The sequence below is a fragment of the Leptinotarsa decemlineata genome, unplaced genomic scaffold (genome assembly GCF_025532065.1).
Source record: "Leptinotarsa decemlineata unplaced genomic scaffold, Ldec_3_MD MMD2_tig00000882_RagTag_RagTag, whole genome shotgun sequence".
NCBI classification, from domain to species: Eukaryota; Metazoa; Arthropoda; class Insecta; order Coleoptera; family Chrysomelidae; genus Leptinotarsa; species Leptinotarsa decemlineata.
The window spans coordinates 17,198,430-17,211,738 of NW_027412556.1; the positions used below are offsets into that span (position 1 = coordinate 17,198,430).

General features: G+C 35.6%; 1 protein-coding gene across 1 annotated transcript in view; it reads left to right on the forward strand.

The window, feature by feature from the left end:
- The window catches only part of LOC111513432 (glutamyl aminopeptidase), a 40,289-nt gene that overhangs the window by 20,112 nt on the left and 6,868 nt on the right, over nucleotides 1–13,309 (forward strand). The window contains exon 5 of the mRNA XM_074175158.1: nucleotides 6,969–7,130. Within this exon, the coding sequence (XP_074031259.1) occupies nucleotides 6,969–7,130 (162 nt within the window). The remainder of the gene's footprint in view (nucleotides 1–6,968; nucleotides 7,131–13,309) is intronic.

Sequence of the window (13,309 nt, forward strand, 5' to 3'; positions counted from 1 at the left end):
AAAATACCACGCTTGACCCTCACAAAAGAGACTGAGACTAAGTTCATATGCGTTGCGTATTTGCAGTGAGGAGACAATGAAAAATGTTTTTCGTGATCTTAACAGAAATCTAAGTAGTCACTAGCCTGGCTGAATGCGTCCTTGGTCAACATGTATTTAGCTTCTTTAAACTTTCTCTTGAACTTTGTACACATGGTGATGGTGCCAAAATCGAAATCTATATTACGTATTGTGTTCAGATCTTTAATTTATGGACTATAATACAAACAAATCTTTCACCTTATATCAATTAATTCCCAAATGTGATCAACATTGAAAATAGATATGCCAACAAGTGCTGCGTCACTTAAGTTGTACCTTTGTAACTGAAATGCCGAAGTTCGTTGGATCTTCTCATTATTTATCTACCAAGAATGTGGCAGGTCGAGAGTTTTTGACGAAAGATTTTACATGAAAAGGGTTCTGAGTGATTACACCAGGTTCTGATATTGTACTCGAATCCAATTCTTCCTAACCCTCCGATACTTCCCTGACGTAAAAAAGGGATTGCACTGACTGTGACGACCTCTATCTCTCTCTGTTCCGCCAGTTTTTTGGAGTAACCATACCGCTGAAGATCTTTCCCAATTTGACCTGGTTCCTTGTCAAGAATTGAATGGAACTAGCCGATACTTGATGAAAATTCATATCAAAACGTTCGATTTGATGTAGTCAAATCCAGTGAATAGGCCGTGTGTACCAATCTACATTCCTGATCCAACCAATCCCTTATAGGGCTAAAAAATGTGGGGTTGAAGAACAATTGGATTTTCGAATTCATCTTGACTATAGGCCACAATTTCTTGATAGTATGGGTAAATGAGATTTTAAGAATTTCCAAATATAGATCTCCAGTCAGATATTCCTTTAGCTATATCCGGCCAACAATTCGAATTCCTAATATTCCTGCTGGTTACAAATCGTTTCTACTAGTCTCTAATTCATACACCAATAACTCTGCACCCAGTAATTCAAATCAATAGTAATGGTTTTTGTATAGATATTTGAAATACCGTTCGAGTGGAGGATCTCAAAACTTCCTTTCTATTTGGAAAAAAAAAAGTTGAAAGCGAGTGAAATCACTCTTCTATCAAAGAATACTAAAAGTGATTCCTTCACACACAAATTTCGCCCGACTTTGGTATCTTCCCCCGTTCAAAAGTTAAGAGAGGGCGGGACTATTTACTTCCGCACTGTTATACTGCCTCCAACGATGAACATTGAAATATCTTCCAAAATAACAAGGTTATGATTCTTTCATAATCGTCAAGAAATTTTATTCCTATAAAATATACTTTGTTTTTACGTATGTGTCTCCATGTGTTACTTCACGGGTTTGATGATAAAACAAAAGGTTACGGCTTAGATATCCTTCGGCTAAGAAACCCCTTTTTTTTTGGTACGAGCATTGAAACGAGCGGAAAAGTCGCGTTCAAATATTCATATAGGTAAAAGGTTAATGAAATCCTTAAGGACAAACTATTGTCAAAGTACGTCTTCGTAAAATGAGAGGCGAAGTCATCCTAAAAAATACCTCAAAGTTCAAGGCGAAGGAGACTAAATGACTCTGACAAGTATCTCAAACGACTTAATTCGCCATAGGTTCACACAGTTGTTTCTGGGTTACGATAAAGTAAGATTACGAGTTACCCTACAGATAAATAGAGATATTAGAGGTAATAGATAAATAGAATAACTTTCACTATTTTCGATTTCAAAAACGAAAAGCCCTTCAAATGCGGTTCAAGAACAATTCCAATTGGACCACTAGATTCCTTGTTGAAAGTTAAGTAGGACGTTGTGTTTTGTTTCTTTATGTTAGCGCTAGTTTCGTCTATTATAATGAATTTCTCATCGTCACTAGAGTTTTACACTCGTGTTCGAAACAGGTTGGGGGTCTTTCCGCACCTGTTTGGACTACCCGCTCACCAGTTCCAGGGATTCAACCACTTGTCCCAGCATCCTACTTCCAATCATTCAACACTACAAGGAAAATCTTCATTTTTTTGTGAAGAATTCAAGGCATTTTGTCGAGAATGGAAGTCAGAGAACAAGATCAATTATTCAGTTTTGATGTGGAAAGTCTATAACACCAACGTTCCTGTCGGAAAAGCTAAATCATTCAGAAAAAGCCAGGAAAGAACGAAGACCCGGAAGATAGAATGAGGTTACCGATAGGAGAAATTTTCACTATAAATCGTTATAGTGAAAATCATACAATAAACTGTATCAATTAGTTTTTTAATATGGATTTTCATCAAGTATTGGCCGGTTCTATTCAATTAATAGGAGAAATCATGAAATTACTAGAATGCTGTGTGTGGAACTGAGAATTTCAACTGAGGGACGAATTCCTCACACAAGAAGAGAGGCTGCCAAAGAGAGGTTGCCAAAGAAGAAATTCCACAATGACTTGGAGTTTTTAGATGTAACGGTGAAGAGGACCGATAACAAGTAGGAAAAACCTGTAGACTGAAAAATTCATATCGAATAGTATCTAAATCGCGTTCTTCGTGTACAGTTATCTACATTATCTTCCTCACTGAGTCTGAAAAGGCGGTGACATCTCCCTTTACGAAGACACATCATCTATGGTTTTGTTTCAAGCTTCCGGTTCCGAACACTGAATCTGTATTATAATAATCCAGCATTGTCGGCACAAATAGACATAAGATGGATCACCGGAGTCCATCTTGTTGATGGCGATTATCCAATATCCCCTAACGTCCCAGCCCTTAACTAGAGCATCCCCAAACTAACCAATTATCATGTATGTCCTTGTCCAGTGTCTATTGTTATATCTAGATTTCCTGTGAAATTATCGGAATTTCAAAATGATGAAATCTCAACTGATGGAACTTTTCTGAAACAGTAACGGAACTGTTTCAAAGAAGCTGTTGGGTCCCAATTTTAGTTTTTGGGCTTGCTGGCCCCTTCCAGTGGACTGTATATTATTAAGCGAAGTAGGTTGTTGTATCCTGAAAGTTTTCAGGATCAGACCAAGGTGTGGAAATTATAACACCGTTACGTTATTTAAACTGTTTAATGTCGCACTCCAATTTGTCAACTGCCCATGTGTCCTGCTTATCGCAGGTCGACCGAAAAGGTACAAAAAAGGATACTGTTTTTATATATATAAAGATAAATGAGCAAACCAATATATCACATCCCTTTCCTTAATTTCTTATTATACAAATTAATAATCTAATTATATATATATATATACACATACATACATATATACACATATAAACACATATATACATTTTCACATTGACTAACCTATAACATAGCACATTTACAGAATAAGTCGATCAGGCGCCTTGATTTGACTACGCCTCCTCAATAATCTACCCTCAGTACTAGTTATGTCTTGTTCTTCCGTATCTACATTTACACTATCACTAACTACATTTTCAGTAACTGAACCATTGTTATCTAACAAAGTTTCTACTTCTACACGATCCTTATCATTTACTAGCTTTTCACTCAAAACCGATCGTGGAATAAATGAAAGGTCGTCATTTGGTGACACGGATTGTTGTGGAAAGCAATTTCTAGGAGCCATATCCCTTTTCATTTGGTCGATATGCCTTTTCCATATTAATCCACTTTCGGTTTTGATCAAGAAAGTTTTTCTGCCCAAATCTTGTATAATTTTTCCTGGACACCATTTTTCAACATTTGCACGGTAGTCCCTGGCATATACCCAATCGTTTCGCAAAATTTTTGATTTTTTTGTTTTCCGTAATATTTTCGTTGATAATTTTGCTTGGATTCCACCACCCTTTCCGTGGAAGGCAACAAAAGATCAAATTTGGTTCTCAAATTTCGTCCTAAAAGTAATTTACATGGTTTTTCACCAGTAGTTGAATGTGGTGTGTTTCTGTATTGAAATAAAAATCTATGAATTATGAGATGTGTATCTAAAGATGGATTTTCAATTTTACTCTTTATAATGGTATTTTTCAGTAATTTAACTGCATTTTCGGCCTGCCCGTTTGTACGTGGATAATACGGTGCCCCCGTGAGATGTTTAATGCCGCTTTGCTTCAAAAAATTCTGAAATTCGCCACCTGTAAATGTTTTTGCATTATCCGTACATATCTCTAAAGGTAAACCAAATCTCGAAAATAACTCTCTGAAAATTTTTATTGTGGCTGAAGCTGTAATATTAGACATTTCGGAACATTCTATCCATTTGGATGAGGCATCTTCAATGACCAAAAACCATTTATTGTAGCACGGTCCAAAGAAATCAGCATGCAATCGAGTCCATGGAGAGCTAGGCCATTTCCAGACTGACAAAGATGACCTTGTTGAGTTCGAAGAAATTGCACAGCAAACTCTGCAAGAGCTTGCTATACTTTCGATTTGACTATTTATTGAAGGCCACCATACATAAGCTCGTGCAAACTGTTTCATTTTTACCATACCCATGTGGGCGATATGCAATTCATCCAAGATAGAATTCCAGAATTTTTTTGGTATTATTATTCTATAACCCCACATGAGACAATCTTGTTCAATTGTGATTTCATTTTTTCGTGTGAAAAATGGTCTGAAAATATCAGATGGACATTTCTTAGGCCATCCATATTGCACATAAAAAAATTTTTTACTGAGAATGGGGTCTACTGCGACTTCTTTTCTAATCCGTTTAACATCTATCGGTAAATTAGATTCTTCTACGTAATTTATATACGAAAATTCCGTGTTCAATTTGAAATCCATTGTATTCGATTTTGAATCTGATATTGGTAAGCGAGATAAAAAATCGGAATAATTTTTATCCGAATTTACAAATTTGATATCGAAATCAAATGCTGACAAAGTGTAGGCCCACCGTTGGAGCCGATTTGCAGCAAACATGGGTAAACCCCGTTTATTTCCAAAAATAGCCAACAATGGCTTATGATCGGTTACTAATATGAATCTTTGGCAAAATAAATATTGATAAAATTTTTTAATTCCAAAGATGATAGCTGCCGCCTCCTTTTCGATTTGTGAGTATTTAATTTCAGATGAATTTAGTAGTCTGGAAGCGAAAGCTATTGGTCTTTCAGTATTGTTTTCAAAAATATGTGAAATGGTAGCCCCTAATGCAAACTGAGAGGCATCGACGCTTAGTTGAATTTTTTTGTTGGGGTCAAAATGCGTGAGAACAGAATTTGAGAGTAGCAATTTTTTTGCTTTTTCAAAACTTACCTGGCATTCATCAGACCATAGCCATTTAGTATCTTTTTTTAATAACCTATACAGAGGCTCCAAGATTTGCGAGATATTTGGTAAGAATTTACAGTAAAAATTAATCGCACCCAAAAATGATTTCAGTTCAGTTACCGTGGATGGTACAGCTGCCTCTATTATTGCCCGAACCCGGTCTTTGGAGGTGTGTAACCCATCCCTATCAATAACGTGTCCTAAATAGTTGACAGAATTTTTAAAAAATGAACATTTTTCCTTTTTTACTTTAAGACCGGAATTTTGTAAAATTCTGAATACAGATGATAAACGCTCTAAATGCTCTTGGTCATTTTTGCCAGTGATTAAAATGTCATCAAGAAAGCATACTATGCCAGGCTCATTAAACATTTGTTCCATTATATTTTGGAAAATAGCAGGAGCACATCCATATGGTAAGCGAGTATAGGAAAATAAACCTTTATGGGTTGTAATAGTAACTAACTTTTGTGATTCAGGCGTTAAAACAATCTGTTGATACGCTTCTGATAAGTCAATTTTCGAAAATTTTTGTCCACCCTGTATTTGGCTGAAAATATATTCAATTCTAGGTAGAGGAAAATGTTGATTTTCTAGTTGTGGATTAAGGGTGACTTTAAAATCGTCACATAGTCTAATGCCTCCATTTGGCTTTAATATTGGAACAACAGGTGTTGCCCATTCCGAAAACTCCACCGGAATTAAAACTCCATTTTGTACCAACCTATTTAATTCCGCTTCAATTTTTGGTTTAATTGCGAAAGGGACCGGTCTAGCCTTCAAAAATTTTGGAGTAGCGGTCGGTTTCAATTTTAAAGATACTTTAAATTTATTGAAAGTTCCCAAATTGTCATCAAAAATTTCTTTATAGGAGTTTAGCAAAAAACTCATTTTGTCAGAAAAACTTTCTTGGTAATCAAGTAACACACTTTATTCTGTCAGTTTAATTTGATGTGAGAAACACTATCACTAAGCTTATACAAATAAGAACCTCTGATATTCTCCACAATAAACTAACACTTCTTACAAATACACCTAATAGACCTTTCTTTCGTTATGCTAAAACCATACTGCGTGAACGAGGGTACTCTTCAACGAGAGGTAAAACAAGACCCACGCTATTGGTTTCCGAGGGTAGATAAGTATCCCTTGACAACCAGAAACAGACAATCACACAGAGGCGTAACAGTGTTTAGAAAACTCAATTTAAATTTTTATTTACATTCCCAACAGAAACTTTAGAAAGTCTACCAGTATGTTTTAATTTCAGTGTAAAACCCTTCAACCCAAAAAATTTCGGGTTCCGATGTATATCTTTACACAAGTGCACGGTATGCGATATACCCCTGGTGCTGATACTGGGTCTCTCTTATCTTTAGCCGTCCTGAGGCTCTGTTGTATCTCCTTGGTGTGTTTGAAAACCGTTTTTAATGTTGTGTTGTGCAACCATCTAAGACTCCTCCCCGTTTTGAACCGTGGAATTCTTCATATTCATGGTTTTGTTGATCTCGGCTACACTGTATCCATTCGATCTCAAGGTTACTGGAAGATGTTCCAGTTTTTCCTCTGGATACTCTGGTTCACATATTCTTCAAGCCCGTTCGGTTGAAGTAGAGTAGTTTAATTTAAATATGGTCGATTGGAAATAGAGTACGATATGATGCCATAAACCTTTTTTCTCTTTATTTATATTGTTCTTTTTTCAGATATGATCGAATATAATAGAACAGAGAGTGCAGCTACAGAAAACTGGGGCCTAATAACATTCAGAGAAGGTCTGCTTACTACAACATTGAACGTTTATAGTAAATCACAAATAAAACTTGTGATTTATCATGAACTGAGTCATTTTTGGTTTGGAAACTTTGGTAGGTGAATATAGAAGAATTATCAAAATATTAGGTTTCAATAATGTCGATTAGTCAAGATGTAACTTGAATAACTAACAATCCTTTCGAATGAATTCAGATGGCAATTTAACTTTTCAAAATAAGCTAATATTAATTTAAAAGCTAACCAATTATTTCAACCATTTATTGCATTATCGATGACTATAAATATACAACCAAAATTTCAGTATTTATAAATTGTGAGTGTTCACAATGTCACACGTATGAGCAATGTCGGAGGATAGTGGGACGCGCATGGGGTCTTTTACCCCGTGTGGTCACTTGGATCTACACTGCAATGATAAGACCTATGTTAACGGTGCCATTGCATAGGGGCCGAAAAATCTACAAGCAACGGCCATCCAAAAATTATATCACATTCAGCGAAATAACCAGGAAAGGAGTTTCCTTAGGGCTAGTACTAGAGTGCCACCAATATTTAGCCAAAGCCTCGGTAGATAATAACATTATCCTGAGGTGGGTTAAAAGGCACGACAGGAGTAAAGGTAATCGCATTGCCGACTCTTTAGCCAAGGAAGCGGCTGGACTAAGAATTTTAGGACCCAGTGGCACCTACTTCGACTTCGATGACTTCGACAATTGCGGAACTAGCCAAACGTCACACCCATGCTCAATCCCTAAAGAGATGGGATGGAATCAAAGGATGCAGGATGCCAGGATCACCCTTGGCGACCCTGGGAAGCTGGCGCCGAAATCTACGCTTAATAGTAGGACTGACTGGTCACTGTCAACTAAGGAAACACCTCCACAATATGGGGCTAGTGGACACACCTCTATGCAAGATGTGTGAACAGGAACTGTCAGGCATGTCCTATGCGAATGTCCGGAGTTATCGTCAATAAGAGAGTGCGTGAATTTCAATAGTTCGGACTTCCATTGTCTAATATATAAAATGATTTGAAATCCTTGAAACAACTAAAAAAGAAGAATTTAAACAGTAAATAGCTGTAAATAACAATTATATTAAGCATAAAAAAACCTGAAATGAAATAATAGTGAAAAAAATACAAGTAAAAATAAAACAATTGAACAAAAAATATAAATAAAGAATTGCAAAATGAAAATAAAGATAAAAATAAAAAAATTAAGAGATTTCAAGACTAGTTAGTTTACGACGTTTCGATTGTTAGTATCCACAATCGTCTTCTGGTGATGACTGGACTGATTCCTCCGAGAAATTACTATTTATGGGTCGTTCGAGTACTTTCACTTATCCCCGCTTTCCATTTTTTTCCGCTTCACTGGTTCAGTGGGAGATGACCGTTTGGCGGGACTTGGCCATTTTTCCTTGATGATGGTTTTCCATATGTTGCGTATTTCTACGCTGGCTTGCTGAATACGTTGTTGGACAACATGTATGCGGCTTCCTAAACCAATGTTCCTCTCTGTGTAAGATCTCAGCTTGGGATCACTCAATGTTGTGTTGATGGGTCCAAACATGGTCACCAATATAGGATTTTCCGCACTCACAGGGTATCCGGTAAATGCAATTCTTGGAATCGCAGTCCGCGTTTAGTGGCCTGGTTTTTTTTGCTTAATATAATTGTTATTTACAGCAAAAAATTTTTATTTCTTCTATTTTAGTTTTTTCAGGGATTTCTAATCATTTTATATATTAGACAATGGAAGTCCGAACTAGTGAAATTTATCATGAAACATTGTCAATTACCTTCAACCAAGAGAGTGTGTATTCGGCGAGTCTTGGCCTAAACCTACCGATATAAAGAAGATGTCTCCCGGAGATCTGTCCACCTTACTGGAAAAGACAGGATGACCTAGATATGATACAAATTCATGTATCTCTCATAATAATTTATAATGAGTTATTATATACAGGGTGTTTCAGATATACAGGGCGCAAAGTTACGAAATTAAATCTCGAAATAAAATGAATGCAACTTCAGCAATCGTTAATTTCTTTCAGTGTTGTGCTTGTATCTTCCACTTCCATGGTAAATGTAGATGAAAATATTTAAGAATTCGAAATAATTCATTCGGTACTTGTACGGTTTGTCAAGCAAATTAATTTGGTCAGTCTGTTGAGCAGATAGTAATACAGTTCTCTACCAATTTTCATCAAAGATATCTTCATATTAACCGAGGTAATTGAATATGTTCATGTATTCCAAAGCATAGCCCACTGACTAATAAGAAAGTTTTTCTTCCTTATTCAGAGGAATCGGGCAAATTACGGATATGCAGTTGGTTTACTAACCAACTCGTCCACTAGATGGGGTGACATTTTGTGATGTTCGCTTTAACTTCGGAAGAGGAATGAAATACTCTGAAAGAATTCCGATTTTCAATTGTGAAATATCATTGACTTTAGGTCGATGATGGTCACTATCTTGCACTGATGAGTGGCTAATAAGCCCGAAACCGGTCTGCAAGTGTGCCCGTTCCACAATTGAAGGTCGACTCTTTCAGTTGTATTGCCAATTGCATATGCAAGAAATTTTCTGTGACGCCTGTCGGATATAATCCAACGCCCTTCTTGGTATTAGCCAGGGGAGTAGTTGTTTTCTGATAGCCATCAGTCCATTAAACCTGTGTAGGTATATAGAGACTGGCTTGAACGTTTGAAGTTCATTTGCTTTAGATGTATTCCAAATAATTTTTTCCGACTTGTACATGCCTTGTCTCTTGGGTGGATTGTAAAAAAGTTTCCTACTGGATTTCATCAACGAAGTTTTTGTGGTACTTTGTAATTCAAAATAATTCATTTCGACTCTTATACCCTTCACCGCGTATCTTTATTTAAGTAAACTTTGAATTAGAGGGTGAAGTAAAACCTAAATAGAAATTTTATGAATATTTTTGACGAAATTATACGGTGTAGAGATAATTGACTAAAAATATCACAAACAAAGGAACCTCTGACATTTTACCACTATAAAAACTTCATATATATATATATATATATATATATATATATATATATATATATATATATATATATATATATATATATATATACCGGGTGTCCCACATTTTATGTGACAGGCGATATCTGGTTTGTTGAAGGAGATACAGAAAAATGTTTCATACAAAAGTTTTAGGAGTTCATGAGAGCTATATTTTGATATAATTTTTAAATATACAGGGTGTTTGGTGTAGGTGCTACAGACCAAAATTCCATTTTTTTAAATAGAACGCCCTGTACATCATTACATATTCAGATGCTACGTTAAATTCTGATATTATTTCATGTTTGGTTTTTGAAATTCGGTTACGGCGTTGAGTTATTGCTTAAAATGTAAAGTCTTGAGAACGACTATTATTTTTTAAAATATCTCATACAAATATTCTCTCTGCATCAGATCACATGAAAATTAGTCAAAATTTTGGGTGTTCGAAGTAATGGTTTCAATTTTGAGTTGTGGAATTCAGTCAGAAATCATTTTGAATATGAAACAATTGCGAAATTGAAAGAGGTGTATTCGAAAACAAATCTTTAATTAATAACAATGTAAATAATATAACTTGATAAATCATTTCATAAGAATGGTAGGTACCTAGAAATAAGTCATAAAAATTGTTCAAAGTGATGCCCATTAGATATTATACAGGCTTCGAAACGTCGAATCACTTCTCTCGTACAAGTCGCTCTTATAATATCAGGCGTAATATCACTGCACGCTAGTCGAATTTTCATTTTCAGATCATCCACATTCAAAGGGGGAGTGGTGAAAACAATATCTTTTAAATAACCCCATAGGAAAAAATCAAGCGGTGATAAATCTGGGGAACGAGCCGGTCACCGAATTGGACCCTTATTACCAATCCATCTATTTGGGTACGTTCTATCCAGATATTCAGTAACAACCTGTGGATTGTGAGGAGGAGCACCATCTTGTTGCCACCAAATTCTTTGTCGTTCTGCTATGGGAATATCTTCCATCAACTGGATCAAATCATTTTCTAGAAAATGTAAATATCGCAATCCATTGAGATTTTCATTGAAAAAGTAAGATCCTATGATGCGGCCATTGAACAATACACACCATACATTAATACCCCAAGTAGTTTGAAAATTACTTTCGCGGACCCAGTGGGGATTTTCTTGAGACCAATAGTGACTGTTATGTCGATTCACAACTCCATTATTGTGGAATCGCGATTCATCGCTCCACAAAATTTGACTGAATATGTTAGGACTTTCATGTAATATTACCTGAATACAAGCAATGAATTCAAGTCGTCATTCAAAGTCCGTGGGTTGATCTCTAAATCTTCAGTTCTAACAGATCTCGTATGATGACGATGCTTTATAGTACAACTCTCGAAAAAGTCATTCGTGACGGAATGGGTCTGTCTGGAAAACGTTCTTGGTATAGACGTTGTGCTTGACGGCAGTTTTTCTGACATTCCCCAAAAATTAATAACATATCAATGCAATCACTTGGACTAAACGCGAAAGGCATACTGGAGTTTTCGCACAAAGAACACAGTTACTGTTTTGCAAAGAATCACTGAATCGAACTGGCAAGTAGATACAATTCAACAACATTTGTTACTATGGCATCAACAAGCATAATCTACTTGATGAAATTGTGCAATATAAAGCAATTCACCCTCAAGTTAGTCACATTCTCAAGAATTTCAATATTATATTCAAATGATATCGATATCGTATCGTAGAGGTGAGAATAATGGTTTGTATTCAGTAGTAGTCTAGTTCACTTTAATAAAAGATATAGACTGGATTCGTGTACGAGTAAATATTTTTTTTTGAAACTTTATATTTAAGAAAAAGTGCAATAACTCAACAACGCCGTAACCGAATTTCAAAAACCAAACATGAAATGATATCAGAATTCAACGTAGCATCTGAATATGTAATGATATACAGGGCGTTCTATTTTAAAAAATGGAATTTTGATCCGTAGCACCTACATCAAACACCCTGTATATTTAAAAATTATATCAAAATATAGCTCTCATGAACTCCTAAAACTTTTGTATGAAACATTTTTGTGTATCTCTTTCAACAAACCAGATATTGCCTGTCACATAAAATGGGGGACACCCGGTATATATATATATATATATATATATATATATATATATATATATATATATATATATATATATATATATATATATATATATATATATTTCATTATATAATTTGAAGAGAAGAAATACCCAAATTGAAGACCATAGCAGACTAGTTTTAAGTGTTGAGAAATTTCTCCCAAAAATGTATATCTGCCTCATCATTTTGAAGTCTGTGGGGTTATCTGCTCTTTGTTTATGTACATATGTGCGAGTGTGTGTTTATTTTTTTGATTTTTTATTTACATATTTTTTTATTTTTAATTCACTCAAAGGTGGTGCGTTTCTGTATCGTACAGTATCATATACTAGGTACTCTGTTCAAAAAATAAGGTGAACTCTCATTTACTTATTCGTCAATTTCTATTTTGTTCCCTTCAAAGTAGTCTCCCTCAGATATAATACATTTGTTTTTTTCCAATCCTTGAAACATTTCGGATATACACTTTTTGGTATGTCCTTGAGATCTCTCAGCGATTCTATTTTCATCTCCTCAATCATCACAACACGCCGGCCTTTCATGGGTCTCTTCAGTCATGGGAACAGGAAAAAGTTGCAGGGGGCAAATTTGGTGAATACGGTGGCTGAAGTATGATTACGGTATTGTTTTTGACTAAAAAAATACGAACAAACAATGATGAGTGAACACGTGCATTATCGTGATGCAAAATCCATGAATTGTTTTTCCATAATACAGGACGTTTTCTTCGTGATGCTTCTCGCATATAACTTCAAGATAATACTCTTTAGTGACCGTACGACCATGTGGCAAGAACTTCTGATGCACTACGCCATGATAATCGAAGAAAACAGTGAGCAAAACCTTGACATTTGATCGAACTCTTGCTTTTTTTGGTCTTGTCTCCCCTGGACTCTTCCATTGGAACGATTGTACTTTGGTTCCGATGACATAACCATATACCCATGTTTCGTCACCAGTTATGACCCTTTTAAACAAATCTTGATCGCCCTTGATGATGTCATTCCACAATTCTTGAGATTTTTAGGTCAAAATTCAGCATTGTTATCGATAGCAGAAAATCGCCGAACATACAAAACACTTCTAACTTTCATGCCTC